The sequence below is a fragment of the Notamacropus eugenii genome, chromosome 2 (assembly GCF_028372415.1).
Source record: "Notamacropus eugenii isolate mMacEug1 chromosome 2, mMacEug1.pri_v2, whole genome shotgun sequence".
NCBI lineage: Eukaryota > Metazoa > Chordata > Mammalia > Diprotodontia > Macropodidae > Notamacropus > Notamacropus eugenii.
In genome coordinates, this window is record NC_092873.1 from 8,955,261 (window position 1) to 8,974,221 (window position 18,961).

Genomic DNA, 18,961 nt, shown 5'->3' on the forward strand with positions numbered 1-18,961 from the left:
AGGTCAAGAAATGCTGTGGGGTCTAGCTCAAAAGTCATATACTTAACTTAGTTTGGCTGATCCCACAAAATTAGAAGATGCCTTTTACTCCTTCAGTCTCTGACTGCATTTCATTTCGACCATTCTAAAGCACTTAATACATTCTCATTTGCACAGCTTATTTGGGTCCCTACATTACCTCTTTGAATAGCCTACAATCACTCACTGTCAAAGCAGGGACTGCACATTAGTCATGGACCCCTGTCACTCCAGGACCAGCACAGTATTTTATATAGAATGGATGTTTGATAATACTTTTTGACTGAATGACAATTGAACAAATTAGATAAATAATGAAGGAAATAAATTAGGACGGAAAACATAGAAATTTACCTTAGAGAAGCATTTGTGTCCAGAAATAGTATACAGAACAAGCGACTGTCAAATGCTGTATAGTATCATTCCACCAAACATACTTTAAGGTACAGGTGCTATGCAGCATTTTACTATAGCTTCAGAGATGCAGGACACAAGGTATATTTGTCAGCGGTAGGTTAGTGAAGAAAATGAAAATAAAAAAAAAAACCCCTTTGTTCACTTAGAATCATCCATGGTGGAATTCTTTAAGTGTTAATATACAAAATGAATTTGTACTCAGTATTTAACAAAAGAGTGTAATCCTTGCTTACTTAATGTTTCCTTTGAAAGGCCTGCCAAAAGGGGTCTTACCGATTTAAATCTTCCTCTAATTCATCATTTCTCTTCATTTGTAGTTCTAGAGAATCTTCCAGACATTGCTTCCACTCATTGAGTCTCGTGAATTTTTCCCTTTCAATACGAAGCTTTAAAAAAATTTTACAATGAAAAATATCACAATTGAACTGGCATTTCTCAAAGGGATTCTCTTCATTAACTCTAGCTCCAACTGTAAATATCAATTTAAGCATAGATTGTTAAACCAAAACAAATATGGAAAGATTTGAAAATGATTGATCTTCCTTGACATGACATACCTTTCCTGTGATTTCACTACAAACTATTTCTTTTCTTTTGAAATTTAAATCAATGAAAGTTCTGATTTGATTCAATATAGGTATTACTTTTACTGACAATATTCATAAATTTAGAAATGATTGAAATGAATAGGAATGAATAGAAAGTGGGCCAAGTTTCCCAACACACCACACCTTGGAGGAACATTGGCCTTTCCTATTTCTCTAGAGCCCATGATAATTATCCGTTCAGCTCCACTTCCCCTTTGCGTTGGCACACCTGACCCATGTTCCACACATTCCTATGTTGAAATGACAATGTATGTCTTTGTAAGTAAGGGTGTAAAACAGTTCTGCTAATCTCTTTGTACTGAAATAAGAGAGATGCAACGTGAGTAAATTGACGTTTTCTTTTTCTCCTTGAGTGGTTATCTGTTGTTCCCGATTATGAGCCAGGTGCTCTTTACTCTCTTGCAAAGGAAGACAGAAGTCTGCTCATTGTGGTGAATACCGCATTTCTCCTCTTTGCTTCCACATTTCTCCAATGAATGATTACCACAGCTGCAATTTCTTCATTTCCTATTTCCATTTCATTCATCTATTTATCTGTAACTCTTCCCTTATTTATTTTCTATTTATCTGTGACTTAATTGGTATAGGAAATTCCCAGTCATAACGTTTATAACGTATCAGTACAAATAGGCCCTGCCCTCAACCGACATCTCAGAATCTGCAACTCTCAGAGTTTTACTGAATAACTTAGGGCACCAAAATTATACAAAACTGGCCCAGGTTCATGAAGCCATTTATGTCAACATTGGGATTTCAACCTACGCTTACGTCTGAGGCAAGATCTCTATTCCTAAAATATAGTGCCTTTCTTCATTGCCATACAATCAGTTATTCCCTCCTTACTAGTCTACTACAACTGCATTCTCAAGAGGTAGAAGTCATACTGGTATCCAAAAACTTTTCTTCTTAGTCTCTGACTTCACTGAAACATAGATCCTCTTTCTCTTCTGTGATTGGTAATTTATTTTCCCTATAAATTATCCTTTCACCCTGTTTCTCTTTCCTCTTCTATCTCATGGAGACCCCTTTGGTCCTGGATCATGACTTCAAGCCGAGGATCAAAGAGTGAGGGAGGTGAGCATTTAATCCCACCTTCTCATTTTACAAAGGAGGAAGCAATCACACTGGTGTTAAATCAGTTGCATACAGTTTAATTAAAAACAAAAGGGCTACAGAGTCTTTCTGTTCTAATTTTGCCCGCACACCAATCTTTCCTACAAAATGCTAAGCCAAGTACTATCAAACATCGTTGAGATCATGTTACTGCCATGTACAGGAACTTCTATGGGCTATCAGATTGAGGCTTAAATTCTCCGTCTTCTTTTCTCTTATATCTCACTTCATCACATTTTTCCAACTTTTAATTCTAATTGCTTTACGGCTCCCCTCCTCACACTCCTATGCTTTTCGTATTTTCCTATCGCTCCCTATCCTACTAATCCATCACTTTCTTAGCCTATTGGACTCCATTGCTCTCCTGTACTGCTGATCCCTTCCCAAATCTCGAAGGCAACTCAAAGTTCTCACTTTTCTTCAATGCTTTCCTTACTATTTTGCTTCAATGAACCTTGCCTTCACTACATTCTTTGAGATTTTTGTCTGCAGCATTGAGTGAGTATGCTATTCGGGTTAATGCCTACATTGAGAATCACCTCTCATTTTAGTTCTTTATTATTTCAGTGTCTACTGGTGATATATTGTATAGGGACCTAGCAGGAATTCACTAAATATTTTCAGGATAATCAACTGCACTATACTCATTTAGAACTATAAGCAGAGCAAAAATGGATAAGTCATGAGTTAGTACAGATTTTTTTATAAATGAAGAATCCAAGGTTTGAGAGAGAAAAACATTCATAAAAACAAGTTGTATGCCAAGAGGCTGAGCCAGGACGCAAAATTTTGAAAGTTCACCCTCCTATATATGCTATCAATAATTAATATACATATGTGCAGATGTATAGATGTGTGTACGCATATATAAAATTCAGATATTCTGCAATTTTTCTTCCACTAGAGTTGCTACCTCAGCAAATTTGCTCTGGGAACTTCTTGTACTGAGAACAGGACTGGATAATACCATCTGCTCTAACCTCCACCTATAGTGATCTCTCCTTTTCATAAATGCTTACATGTTTACCATGCACTTAGTAGTTGTTTATATGCTACATTGTATTAAACATGAAATTCCTCTATTTGGCATTGGAATGCTAGAGAGACTGAAAATTCTTCAAGGAGAGAGTGCATGTCTTACACATAGCTTTTGCTACCTGCTCAGAACCTCTCATAGTGGAATTCACATATGGATTTTCACTAGTTGATGAGGTAAATTTTGAACAAGGAAGAAATTGTAATTTGACTAATTTTTACAGAGCGAAAACTTGGATGATCTGGGAAATTAGATTAGAAATGGGTGCTAGTTTGCACTGAATACCAATTACATGAGGTAATTCGTACTGACAAAGAGGGACTCTGACTTTTTTCTTCCTTACTTTACCTTCAAGGTCTCAGGCCACACCTAGTTTCTGGACTGCAGCCTGAAACTAAAAGGTTTGGAAGGGTAATATTTCAATCGATGTGTTCCACAAACAATGTGAGCGAAATGAAGACAATGAGGGATAGGGGAGTTAATTGGGAAAAAAAAGTTGTTTCACTCTCGTACTGCGTTCTGAAACCTAGAAAAATGTCTCAAGGGTCAAATGCCAGAGTAAAGAAGTTTTTCTAAGAATGAGATTGGACCTTGTAATAATGTCATAGCTAAGGGAAGTATACGGAAATTAACGAGTTCAAACTAAGGCTTTTGAAAAATTAGGAGGTAGATATGAAAATTGGGGAGGCAGTGGTTATTTGTATGAAAATGACAATGGTCTTTTGTTTTCAGTGTAGAGAAACTAGCATTTAGTCGGTGTCTAACGTGTGCAAGGAACAAAGGCCATAAAGTTGAGTGATTTGCAATTATCATCTCATTTGATTCTCACAACAACCCTGGGAGGTAGGTGCTATTATCAACCCCATTTCATGTTTGAGAATACTGAAAAGATTAAGTGACTTGCCTAAGATCACACCAAGAGCATCTGAGGCTATATCTGTAATCAGATCTTTCTCAGCCCAGGCTCAAGATTTTATCCATAATTGCTGCCAATCCCCTTCAAGTTGAGAAACATCTCATCATACAAAATTCTCTTTTTGATCACTTTGGCTTAGATTTCCCTTGCTTTACCACTTATGATGGGTACTAATTTGAAAATATGTTTGAGGAATGTCAGAAATATCCACTTCTATACTTTTTGGCAGGCATAATGATGAATAGCACACACAACTAGATATAAATATGGGAAAGCAAATGAAAAAGGAGAAAGGCACTTGACCTAATAATGGAAACCCGTTAGGGGAATTTGATTGTGTTGGTATTCTATGCGTAACCTCCCCTTCATTTTAATAATTTCTAATAATAATAACAACAATATTTTTTTTTACTGAATTTATATGTGGCCATTGGAGGCTCTGGGAAACCGAAAATATATAAAAAACCAGAATAGACAAACTCAAGGTGCTTTCGTCCAAATATCACCTTGAGCCAATTTTCATTTTAACTCCATTTTCAACCTAGGCAAAGCCAAGAAATGAATATAGAGTTTTGTCCTTCTTGTTTTTCCACTAGTAATACTACTATTATTACCAGTACCACTACTACTTCTACTAGAAGTACTACTACCAAATCTATTACAACTACTACTACTACTTTTGCTACTACAATAATAACAATTACTCTACTGCCAACATCCTGGGAAAAGGAATTTCTATGGAAAATAAGGAAGCATGAATACTCCCTGTCCTCAAGGAACTCCATTATAATTGGGTAAAAAACAATGAGATAAAGCAATTGATAGTTTGATAAGAAATGCGATCACCATAGGACAATCTATCTGTAATTAAATACCAGATTTTGTGGTATCAGATGAAAAGTGGATTTGAGGAGATTCAGGAATCAACAGGGGTGAAAAGCCCAAAAAGCATTATGAGAAAAGAATCATACTTTTGTAATTCAAAAACATCTTGAATGTGAAGAGTAGAAAGGTTTTGAATAGGTAGCACAGATGAGGAAGTGTAACTAAACAAGAAGAGTAACTAAACAAGATGGAGGTATGGAGGTGGAAATCCACAGGGTGAGATCAGATTGATTAAGTTAGGGAATATTAATGAAAGCATCCATCTAATTACTTCAACTCCAATTTATCCTTTCCATGTACAATTTCTATATGTACAAAATGTGAAGAAATAACATTTTCTTGTTATTCAAGGAGGAGTTTGAACAGAAAGAAACAAAGAATTTGTACTTGACAGTGCTGTTTGGGGGATTAAATGAGAAAATGAAGGTCAAGGTGTTTCTAAAAATCAAGTATGATAGAAATGATTGAGCTATTATTGGTCCTGGGACAAACACCTCACTCTTTGCATAAGGACAGATAAACCAAATGGTCAACCACAGAAAGAGTGAATATAAGTATTAAAATTTACGTGTACAGATTGTGGAAGTTGGAGGAATAATTCTAAGTCAACGGAAATTACAGACACAGTGTTCAGAAAATTGACAAAACTGGTAAAATGAGAAAGCAGCAATTCCCCAAACCACTTGGTAGTAGCTAAGAAAGAGAAGGGTAGAGAAGTGGAATGGGCTAGGTACTCAAGAGATAGCAGGCAATGAATATAGCAGTCTCTGGGTTGATAAACTCAAGGACCCCTACCTTCTGGGATAAGAACTCACTGTTCGAGAAAATTGAGGGGAAAACTGGATAACAATGTGGTGGAAACTAAGCATAGACCAATTCATGACACCATGCACAAGAATGAATGGGTACATGATCTAGGGATAAAGATTGATATCATGGACAAAGTGAAGGAGGAAGGAATAGTGTATTTATCAGATTTATGGAGAAGGGAAGAGTTTTTGACTAAAGAAAAGACAGTAAGCATTATGAAGGGAAAGGTGAATAATTGTGATTGCACTAAACTGAAAAGTTTTTACACAACTAGACCCAATGCAATCAGGATTCAGAGGGATGTAGTACATTGGGAAAGAATTTTGACAGTTAATGTTGGGGACAAAGGCCTCATTTCTAGAGTATATAGAGAACTGAGTCAAATGTACCAGAATACAAGTCATTCCCCAATTAATAAATGGTAAAAGGATATGAACAAACAATTTTCAGAGGAAGAAATTAAAGATACCTATAATCATAGAAGAAATGCTCTCAACCACTTTTGATTAGAGATGCAAATCAAAACAACTCTGAGGTACACAACACACCTATTAGATTGGCAAACATGACAGAACAGGAAAATAATAAATGTTGGCGAGGATGTGGGAGAGTTGGAACACTAATTCATTGTTTGTGGAGCTGTGAGTTCATCCACCCATTCTGGACAGCGCTTTGGAACTGTGCCGAAAGGGCTACAAAAATGTGCACACCCCTTCACCCAGCAATATACAGCAATATGACTGTATCCCCAAGAGATAATAGAAATGAGAAAGGACCCCACATGTACAAAAATATTTACAGCATCACTCTTTGTAGTGGCCAAAAACTGGAAATCAAGGGGATGCCCATCAATTGAGGAATGGCTGAAGACATTATGGTATCTGAATGTAATGGAATACTATTGTGCTATAAGAAATGATGACCAAGATGACTTCAGAGAAGCCTGAAAATATTTACATGGTTTGATGCTGAGCAAGAGGAGCAGCACCAGGAGAACTTTGTGCACAGCAACCACCAAAGTGTGCAAGAGCTTTTTCTGGTAGACTTCGATATTCATAGAAAAAAAAAATTCCCAATGATGCCCTAAGGCAAAATGCTTTCCACATGCAGGGAAAGAACTATGGAATTCAATCGCAGAATTTAACAGATCATTTCTGTGTGTGTGTGAGTGTGTGTGTGTGTGTGTTATATTTTGGTTTGTTATATGATTTCTCCCATCTATTTTAGTTCCTCTACACAGCATGACTACAGTGAAAATGTACTCAGTAGGAATGTATATGTAGATTCTATATAGAATTGTATGGCTCTTGGGGAGGGAAAAAAATCTAAGTTTTGTCGTAGTGATTGGAGAATATTAAAACTAAATATATTGCTTAAAAATGTGAAATGTCACACTGAATATACTTTCCACTCATTTGTTTCCAGAACAAATTACTGATCTTTTTGCATACGTACTTGACTTTTGGTTTCATCTACTTCCTTCTGTAGTTTTTCCTTATCTTCATAATCAATTTCCTTAAATGATGTGACTTGTTGTGAAACTCCTGTCAGGGACTGATAATTGCAGGAAACAGGTGGCTCTCGCTGAAGATTTCTTACTCTAGCCTGATAGAAATATGTCCAAATTACTAATATTACAGATTTCATAAAGCAACATTAGCTCGTATAAAATAAATATAATTTTAAAATTCAAATCAAAAGTCTGTATAATTTTGCATACAACTTAATTTCTTCAGTATGTTCATAATTATCAAAGATTGAAAGACAGAAATCTCTTAGGGATTAAGGAAACAACCTCATTTTGCAGGTGAGAAAAACTAAACTCCAAAGAGGTTAAATGAGTAACCAAGGTCCTAAAGGTAGACGTTTAGAAAGAAAAAGATTAAAACTTGGCTCCTGAGACAGCAAAGTTGTTTAGATTATACCACTCAACTTCCATTTAGCATGGAGCAAATGAGATCTTTCTACTCCCTCAGAATACTCCTCAGAAATCAGTACAGTCAGCCTGCTTTCCCCATTACATCTTAATTGACAAGAATGAGACCACCTCCAAAGCTATCTAGGCACTAAAACATTTTACGTGAAATTCCCACGCAAAGTAAAGGAAAGAGGAGGGAAGAACGTACACTTTCTTATGCTTGGTAGAAAATGTAAAGGTTTCCCATTCCATTTTTCGGAAAAGTTGACTACCTTATTTCTGTGTGCCAGTCCGTAGAAGAAAGACATCTACAAGAAAAGGTTTTGCTTTCTTTCCTCTCATGGTTTACGCTGGAGAATGAACATAGGCACTGATATGCTTGTCAGGCTTGGTAAAAGCACTTAACATGCCCAAAGTCAAAATGTCAACAACAAATATGGGCGCTAGGTATTATTCACATCTTCAACAGTCTTGCTAAGCCTTCAAGGAAGTTGCTTTCTCTGTTCAGATAAGAGTTACACTCCTGGTTTCAGTCAATGGAGAAGAAACAGGAAACTATGGAAAATATGCTAGTTCTACACGCTATGTGTACATAGCATGTTAGAAGTACAGAGTTTTGGACATACAGACGTATTCATCCGTTCACATATATGTATATGTAGATATCCACACAGAAAAACATAACTGTATGTGTATAGAATGATATACTGCAACAATTCTTCTCCTCTTTCACTACAGAGCAAGGGGAATTATTACATAAATTATGAAAACCAAATGAAGCCAAAAATCAAAAGAAGCCAAATGTTTTTTTTCTAATTAGACAAGATGAAGTACTTTGTAAAAGTCAATTTTAGTAGAGTCACGCCAAATTTTTTGAAGAAAACATAAGGCTAAGAGAAGACAATGTAAAGTTCAGAAAGTAAAATTGGCTCAATTCACTGAATTTCTACAAGTAAACTGTACTCTATTATGGAATGACTAGATAAAATTTTAAATTTTTTAGATGAAATCATTACCCAGGACAATACGTGGTAGAATCGACCCTCACTGCATATATGAAAAATCACAGATAATGTGATCTGCTATTAGACTGTATAAATTATTCATATTAAGGAACTAAAAGGAGTGATTCCAGAACCGGCAACTTTGGAAACTGAGCAAGACTTGTTAGTCCAACCACAAAAAAAAAAATAAAAAAAGAGATGAAAAAATAGTGGAGTACAATTAAAAAATAAGATTAGTAACTGAAAAATTAACGCTTAATGAAGAATCATAATGTTTCTGAATAGAAGCACTGTCCTAAATTTCAAAGAAAAGTAGTGGCTCGACTACGGAATTTCACTACAAATAGAATCCAATCGTTAATGTTTCAAAAATTAGTTCAAAAGTGTCTAAATTGAAACTAGTTAGACAGATGAGTATGTTTAAATTTTAATGAAACTCGTAAAGGGCATATTGCACAGTTATCTCAAAAGAGATTTTATACTTCAACTGTAATATTGTTCCTAGCATTATGTTGGAAGACTTTTCTTAAATTGCAGCATTTGAAAAAATTTGTGATATTTCAGTATTCAAATGGAATAATAGAAAAATTAATGAAATAAAAATTTATCTTTATTTGGATACTAGAGATTTCCTATACAAATATTTATTAAGCCAAATGTCATGGACTGCATGATTTCTTGAAGCAAAATGTGTCGTTACCTAAAAGAAGAATTTGTAAATTATTTTTATACTTTTAGCTTTTATATTATTATTTTTATGTTTAAAATTGCTTTCGATTGTTTGCTTTATTACTTATATTGTATTACAGTACATGTTATTTTCATTTTTATATTCATTTGATCTTAAAAATTATTATATTACTTGTTCTATTTATCATATCATGGATTCTCACTCTCAATTCTTATATATCAGAATTTGTACAATGAAAGATAATAGCATCACCAGCCTGTCGAATATTCAAATTCCTAAGATATCTTGATAAAAATTAAATTGAATTTCATTTCAAAACGACTAAAACTTATCCAAGCAAAACACTTCAAAAGCGAACCCTCTTGCGGCCTTCTCATTTTCATATTTCCACGTTTGCTCTCTGAAGTGGTTCCATTCACACATTAACTAATACTTTATTGCTCTCTTCTACTATAAGAGCTTGTTTATCAATATCAGCATAAACTTTATTGAAGAGATCAATAAATTGCACCTGGGCATCACTCATTTGCTTTTCTTGAATTATGATTTTCTTCTGTGTGTCTTCAAGCTCTTGCTGCAGCACCATATTTTCACTCTGGATTTGGCCTAATCTTTCTTGGAGAGATTCATTTTCCAAACTATATCTCTTGACCTTTTCCTTTAACACTTGATTTGGTTCTTCAAGTTCCTCTGCCTTCTGTTCAGCATGCTTCAGTTCTCTCTGTGTGTTTTCTAAAATGTATGTCTTCTCTCTGAGGGATTCATGGACATGGTCTAGCTCATTTTCTAAACTCTTGGCTCTACTTGCAGTCTTAGAGAGTTTTTCAGAAAGGACACCGTTATCCTCTCTTAGACTACACAAGTCATGGTTTAGTTTGTCCTTTAAATGAAGCCACTCATCTCTTTTACCCTCAAAGGAATCCTCAAGGGCTAATTTTGATAACTCATATTTGCCAACGATTTTGATCAACCTGGACGCGTATGATGCCCCATCGTCCTCTAGTTTCTCAATGTTTTGTTCTGCATTCTGCAGTTTAGAGTTCAGCATGGCATTCTGAGCTTTCAGAACGATTATTCGTCGACGGCACTGAAATCCGATTTTTCTTAACGCTTCTTTATTTAATTGTAATTTCTGTTGAAGCTCTTCAATCTTTTCTTTCAACGCTTCAGTTTCTTCTGTGTGGTGCTTTCTGGTGCGCTTATCCTTACTTTTTACTGTGTGTAATTCCATTTGGTGCATGGCAACTTCATACTGTATGATTTCCTTTTTTTTCTGCAGGTATTTTTCCTTTTCGTTCCTAAGAGGAACCTAAAGATAAGAAAAAGAAAAAAATGTTATTCAAAATAAAATTATAAATTCTGATATTCCCATAAAAATTCAAAATAAACGCCAAAGGTCCAAGAAGCATAGTGTCTTCAGAGGAAAAGTTAACTGAGGGAGTTTCACCTATTTCCCATTCTGTTAATTTGCGCAAAGAACAGGACTTAAAACTGCATCATAAATCGAAGATTTGGAACGCGTTTTTGGACCGACAAAGCTGTCTGTCTTTCAGTATATTTGATTTCCTTTTCTCCATACATTTTATCTCACACTGCTGATTTTATTTCAGACATTTCAAGGTGTCTGGAAAGTACTTTCAATACATGATCTCACCTACAATTTGCACAACCTTTATGAGGGAAATACTTATATTTATTTATATTGCTAAGTGTGGAACAGAAGTGCAGTTCACGCATTTGAAACTATAGATTATTAGAGCAAAAGGGGACACTACTGATGAGTTAGTACATCATTTTATAATTCAAGAACCAGAAGCCTAACGACAGAAAACCATTTGCTGAAAGTCGTGTGGATGGCAATGGACTGAAGCAGAACACAAAATCTTGGAAAAGTCCCCCTTAGATTGACAGTTTTACCAGATTTCAGACATATAATTATATGAACACACACATGTGTGTGTAATTCCATATGTGTACATGTATAATTTTGTGTGTACATATACACATCCACACAGGAACAGATATATCAATATAAATAAATATATAAATGTACATACATATGTATAAATATATATACATATATATATATATATACATATATATGTATAATACGTAGGTATTCAGCAATTGTTCTTCCACTAGGGCTGCTAACTCAACCAATTTGCATCGAGTAATGTTCTCATTAATAAAAACATGAATGGATTAATACCATCTGCTCTAATTTCCACCTGTACTGATATCTTCTTTCATAAATACTTACAGGAATATCGTTCACTTAGTAGTTGTTTAAATTCTACTTTTTGCTACAAATGAACTTTCTCTCTTTTGTATTGACTTCCCAGAGAGAGTGAAAATTCTTCAAGAAGACAGTGCGTGTCTCACACACAGTCTTCGTATACTTCTCAGGGTCTATCACAGTGTTGTTCACATAATTATTATTCACTAATTGATGAAATAACATTTGAACAAGGGAGAAACTGTAATTTCACTGAAATCTTCCATAGTGAAAACTTGCGCGATCAGGGAAATTAGACAAGACATAGTGCCAGTTTGGCCAGAATGCCAATTAATTGACCTACCTCTTCCTACCAAAGATGGATTCTAAATTACTGCTTCCTTGCTGAAACTTCCAGGAGTCAGTTCACACCTAGTTTCTTGACTGCATCCTGATGCAAAAAGCTTTTGACGGTTAATATTTTAATCCAGGTCTTCCAGAAAGAAGGTGAGGGAAAGGAAGACAAGGAGTGATAGGGGAGCTACTTGGGAAACAAAACTTATTTCATTCCAGTGCTGATTTCTGACACCTTGAAAAATTTCTCAAGAATACAAATTCAAAAGAAAAGTAATTTTCAGAAGAATGAGACTGGAACTCATAATAGTTTTTTAACTAAGCCAAGTCTACTGAAATTAGCCAGGTTAAGAAAAGTCTTTTGCAATATTTGGAGATGTTTATCAAAATTTGGGAGGTAGTATTATTTGTATAAAATGGACAATGATCTTTATGTCCTTGGAGCAGGGAAACTAATATTTCTTAAGTATCTAATACGTGCCAAGAACAAAGGCCATAACCTTAAGAGATTTACAATCATTATCTCATTTGATTCTTCCAACAACACTGAGAAGTATGTGCTATTATAATCCCCATTTTGTGGCTAAGGAAAGGGAGAAGAATTAAGTGACTTGCCTAGGATCACACAGATAGAATCTGTGGACACATTTGAAGTCAAATCTTTCTAACCCCAGACGCAAATTTCTATCCCTAATTCCCCCAACATACGTCTAAGTGGAGAAATATCCCATCATCAAAAGTTCTTTTTTTGCCTGCTTTGGAAGAGATACGTACTTACTATGCAATTTATGATGACGACTAGGGTGAAATTTGTTTTGAAGAGTATCCGAAATACCTCTTACTATAGATTGTGCCTTCTACAATGATGAATCTATACCTAAATACTTGGAAATGTGGGAAAGCAACTGACAATGGAGAAAGGTATTTGCTAGCATTAAAGGGAACAGGTTAGAAGAATTTGACTGTCATGCAATTGTACGCTTAACTGTACCTTCATTTTAAAAATTTCTAAGAATAATACGAGCAACTGAAAAATAATTTTGTTTTCAATTTCTACTTTGCTCTTTGTGGTCTGGAGAATTCAAAATTTATAAAAATCAGACTAGAACATCTTCAAGTATTTTAGTCCAACCACTTTCAACTGCTGGCAAAATCAACAAATAAACATTTAGTTTCCTTGTTCCTGTTTTCCTACTACTAGGACTACTACTACAAGTACTCCTATCACTAGAACTAATAGTACTGGAACTACAACTAGTACTACTTGTACTACAACAATCATAACAATTGCCTCTACTGACAGTGTGCTTTGAAAGCAAAGTTCTACCGAGAAAGAATGAAGTATCCATTGTTCTGTCCTCAAGAAACTTTATTACAGTTGGGCAAAAAACAGTTAGAAAAGGGAAGTGATAGTTTGTCAACAGATGTGAAAACCATAAAGCAATAAATGCTCACTTACATACCCAATTCGGTATTAGGTAATTAGGTGGTATCAGATGAAAAGCGGATTTCAGGAGATTCAGAAATCCTTAGGGGTGAAAAGTCCCAATGGCATTATGGCAAAAATATCGTGGGTTTGGAATGCACAAGCCTGTTGGAGATGAAGAGTAGATAGGTTTTTGATGGGGAGTGCAGATGAGAACGTGTAACTGAGCAAGAAGTGAAGAAGGTATGGAGCTAGAAATGCACATGGTGAGATCTGATTGCTGAAGTTAGAAGATATTAATGAAATCATCCATCTCATTATTTTAATTCTCAATTGTATTTTGCAGGTACAATTTACATATTTAGGAATTGTGAAGAAACAACCTTTTCCTGTTATTCAAGGAGAAGTTTCAATGGAAGTATACAAATAATTTTTACTTCACAGCATTGTTTGGGGATTAAATGAGAAAATGATGGTAAAGGTCTTTCTAAACATAAAGAATCATAGAAATGATTTAGGCATTATGGGTCCTTGGAAAAACACTCATTCTTTGTGTAAGGACAGATAAACCAAATTGTCAACGACATCATGAGTGAATATTAGTATTGAAATTCATGTGCACAAATTGTGGCGGTTGTAGGTCTAACTTTAATTCAACTTAAATGACAGACAGAGCGTTCAGAAAATTTATACTGTTGACGAGCAAAAGGGAAATGTCACACTGCACACAATTTCCATTCATCAGGAACAAATTATTGATCTTTTTGCATACATACTTTACTTTTGGTTTCGTCTACTTGCTTCAGTAGTTTTTCCTTCTCTTCATAATTCCTTCGATAAAATGATGTAACTTGTTGTGAAACTATTCTCATGGATTGATAGTTGCCGGAAACAGGAACTTCTCGCTGAAGATGTCTTTCTCTGGCCTGATAGATATGTGTTCAAATTATTTCTATTGCTGATTTCAGAAAGCAATATTAGCTCATATAAAATAAATATAGTTTCAAAATTCAAATCAAAAGTCATTATAGTTCTGCATGCAATTTAATTTCATCAGCATATTCATAATTTTCATAGATTTGAGATATAAATATCTTAGATGGTATTTAACAAAATTCCCGCATGTTGCACATGAGAAAAACGAAACTCCAAAGAGGTTAGTTGAGTTACCCAAGGTCCTAACGTTAGTCGTTTCTAGGGAAAAAGATTGACACTTGGCTCCTGACACAAGAAAGCTCTTTTGATTATTCTACTCAACCTTCATTTAGCATGGATCAAATGCGCACTTTCCACTTGCTCAGTATAATCCTGAGATATCAGAACATTCAGCCTGGTGTCCCCATTGACTCCTTTTTGAGAATAATTACAGCCCCTCAAAAGCTATCTAGGGACTGAAATATTATAGGTGAAATTCACATGGAAAATACTGGAATGAGGGGGGAGGAATGTATACTTTTTTGTACTTGATAGACACATTAATCGTTTCCCATTCCTTTTTTCAGAGAAATTAACTGCCTCATTTCTATGCACCAACATTTAGAAAGAGGAGGACATCTACAAGAAACGTTTGAATTTTCCTTCCTCTCATTGTTTAACTGGGGAGAAGGAACGTAGGTACCGGTACGCATGTCAGGCTTGGTAAAAGCGTTTGATATGAATGATTTGTTTTGCTCAAAGCCAAAATGAAAACAACAAATATGGTCACTAGGCACTGTTCACATCTTCAAGAGTCTTTGCTAAGCCTTCAAAGAATTCCTGTTCCTGTTCAGATAGGAATTACACTCCTGGTTTCAGTCAATCGACAAAAAAAAGGAAACTATGAAAGAATATGCTAGTTCTCCCACTAATCTATACACAGCACGTTGCAAGTTCAGCGATTTGTACATACAGACGTATTCATCCATTCTCATATGTGTATGTGTACATATACACGCAAGATGCAAAGTCATGTGTGTATAGACTGATACACTGCAAAAATTCATCTCTAATTTCATCATAGTGCAACGCAAATTATTGCATAAGTTATGAATACCAAATGAAGCAAAAATCAAAAGAGATCAAAATTTTTTCTCTAATTAGGCACGATGAAGGAATTTGTGAAACTAACTGTAACTAAAGTCTGGGAAGCTATTTTGAAGAAAACATAAGGCTAAAAGGAGACAATGTAAAGTAGAGACAGTAAAATGGGCACAATGTACTGAATTCCCATAAGGTTACTAAATTCTGCTTTGGAAGGATAAGATAAAATTTTCAACTTTTTTAGATGAATTATTGCCCAGTACAATATATGGTATAATGGACACTCATTGTATATATGAAAAATCACAGAAAATGAGAGCTGGTATTAGACTGTGTAAAGTTATTCTTATTCAACAACTAAACGGCCGTGATTCCAGAACTTGCAATTTTGCACATCGAGCAAGAATTATTCGTAAAACAATAAAAAAATACTGACATTAAAATATTACTAGTGAAGCACAATTAAAAAATAAGATTAATAACCCAAAAAGTTAACGTTTAATGCAGAAAAATGATCTTTCGGAATAGAATTGCTGTCCTCACTTGGAAAGAAAAATAGTGTCTAGACTACGGAATTTCACTACAAATATAATCCCGTTGTTAATGCATCAAAAGGTAGTTGAGAGGAGTCTGAATTGAAACTAGTCATATTGTGGAATATGTTTAAATGCTAATGAGATGTCTAATGGGAATATTCCACAGAATCAAACAAGAAATTTTATCTTTCAACTGTTATATAATTCCTAGCATTTTTGTGTAAGATCTCTCTTCAACTTCAGCATTTGAAACAATTTATTCCATTTCAGAGTTCAAATGGGATATTAGGAAAATTATTAAAATGGAAAAAATTATCTGCATTTATGAGGCAGCGATTTCCCCTACAAATATTTATGAAACCAAAATGTCATGGACTCTGAGTCTTCTTAAGGTAAAAAGCATTTTTTTATTTTTATTTTTATTTCGTTTTTATGTTATTATTTTTATGTATCACATTATTTTCATTTCTTAATTTCATTGCTTACTTTTTATTACAGTATGTTTAATTATTATTGCATTCATATTATCTTAAAAATCATGACATTACTTGTTCTATTTATCATATTATGGATTCTCATTCTCAATTCTTACATATCAGCATTTCCACAATGAAAGTTGATAACCTCACCAGCCTGTTGAGAATTCAAATTCCTAAATTATCTTGATTAAAATTACTTTGACTTTCATTTCAAAAAGCTATATCGTTATCCAAGTATGACATTTAATGACCGAACCCTCTTTCAGCCTTCTCAATTTCATATTTACACATTTGTTCTCCTAAGTGGTTACATTCACTGACTAACACTTTCTTGCTGTCTTCTACTAGAAGAACTTGTTTTTCACTATCAGTATAAAGTTTGTTGAAAAGATCAATAAACTGTACCTGAGCATCACTCAGTTGCTTTTCTTTCATCGTGACTTTCTTCTGTGTGTCTTCAAGCGCTTGCTGAAGCACCATATTTTCACTCTGGATTTGACGTAACCTTTCTTGGAGAGATTCATTTTCCAAACTACATCTGTTGAGTTTTTCCTTTAACACTCGATTTGTTTCTTCAAGTTCCTTTGCCTTCTCTTCAGCATGGTTCAGTTCTCTCTGTGTGTTTTCTACAATATATGTCTTTTCTCTGAGGGATTCATGAACATGGTCTAGCTCATTTTCTAAACTCTTGGCTCCACTTTCAGCCTGAGAGAGTTCTTCAGAAAGGAAAGCATGGTTCTCTCTTAAACTAGACAAGTCACTGTTTAACTTGTCCTGTACATGAAGCCACTCATCTCTTGCTTCCTGAAAGGAATGTTCAAGGGCTAGTTTGGACGCCTCACTTTGCTCATAATCGTCAATAACAGACATCAGACGAGACCTGTATGATTCAATTTCGCTCTCTAGTCTCTCTGTGTTTTCTTTTGCATTCTCCAATTGAGAGTTCAGCGCTGCATTCTCAGCTTTCAGAACCTTTACTTGGCCACTGTATTGAAATCGGATTTTTCTTAATGCTTCTCTATTCCACTGTAATTCCTGTTGAAGCTCCTCATTCTTCTCTTTCAAAGCTTCAGTTTCTTCTCTGTGGTGCTTTCTGGTTTGCTGATTCTTAATTTTTACTGTTTTTAATTCCACTTTGTGCATGGCAACTTCATACTGTATGATGTCCTTTTTCTCCTGCAAATATTTTTCCTTTACATTCCTAACAGGAACCTAAACATAAGGAAAAGAAAAGAAAATGTTATTCAAAATAAAATGACTTATTCGGATATTTCCTTAAAAATTCAAAGGAAACGCCAAGGGGCCAAGAAGCATAGTGTATTTAAAGAAAAAGTTAACTGAGGGACTTTCACCTCTTTCCCATTTCTATCAATTTGCTGAAAGAATACGGCTGAAAACTGCTTCATCAACCAGAAGATTTGGACACCATTTTTGAACTCACAAAGCTGTCTGTCTTTCAGTAGATTTGGTTTCCTTTTCTCCATACATTCTGTCTCACACTGATGATTCTATCTGAGACATGTCAAGGTTTTTGGAAAGGACTTTCAGTACATCATCTCACCGAAAATTTGCACCACCCTTGTGAGGGAAATATTTATATTCCTTCATATTGCTAATTGGGTAACAGAAGTGCACTTCACGCACGTAAAACTATAGATTGTTCGAGCAATAATGGACACTACTGATGAGTTAGTACATTATTTTACAAAGCAAGAACCAGAAGCCTAAAGACAGAAAATCATTTGTCGAAAGCCAACTGGATGGCAATGACTGAAGCAGAACACAAAATCTTGGAAAAGTCACCCTTAGATGCAGAGTTTTAACAAACTTCAGACACATATTTGTAAAAACACACACATATATGTGCATGTATCAACGTATGTGTACATGTATATTTTTGTGTGTGCATACACACATGCACACAGGAACAAATATATCAATATAAATAAATATATAAATATAAATGTGCATGTTAATAGAGATAGATAGATATAAAGATAGATAGATAGATAGATACATGAGAGATAGATAGATAGATAGATAGATGATAGATAGATAGATAGATGATAGATAGATAGATAGATAGATAGACAGACAGACAAATAGACAGATAGATAGATAGATATAGATATACAATAGGTAGGTATTCAGCAATTGTTCTTCCAGTAGGGCTGCTAACTCAACCAAATTGCATCAAGTAATGTTTGCATTAGGAAAAACATGAATGGATTACTACCATCTGCTCTAACGTGCAACTTTAGTGATATCTCCCTTTTGTAAATGCTTACTGGAAAATCGCTCACTTCGTAGTTGTTTAAATTCTACCGTTTGTTATAAATGAAGTTTCTCTATTTTGTGTTAACTTCCACAGAGCGTGAAAATTCTTCAAGGAGACAGTGCACGTCTGACACACAGTCTTTTATCCTGCTCAGGATCTATCACAGTGTTGTTCACATAGACAGTATTCACTAGTTGATGAAATAACGTTTGAACAAGGAAGAAACTGTAATTTCACT

The 18,961-nt window shown here is 34.8% G+C and overlaps 1 protein-coding gene across 1 annotated transcript in view; it reads right to left on the reverse strand.

Annotated features, from left to right (window-relative positions):
- Nucleotides 1-665: 665 nt before the first annotated feature.
- LOC140522474 (uncharacterized) overlaps nt 666-18,961 on the reverse strand; it is a 64,946-nt gene continuing 46,650 nt past the window's right edge. Inside the window, exons 20-24 of the mRNA XM_072637906.1 lie at nt 16,851-17,657; nt 14,188-14,337; nt 9,928-10,725; nt 7,259-7,408; nt 666-821 (exon numbers count right to left, since the gene is read on the reverse strand). Of these exons, the coding sequence (XP_072494007.1) occupies nt 705-821; nt 7,259-7,408; nt 9,928-10,725; nt 14,188-14,337; nt 16,851-17,657 (2,022 nt within the window). The 3' untranslated portion in view covers nt 666-704. The remainder of the gene's footprint in view (nt 822-7,258; nt 7,409-9,927; nt 10,726-14,187; nt 14,338-16,850; nt 17,658-18,961) is intronic.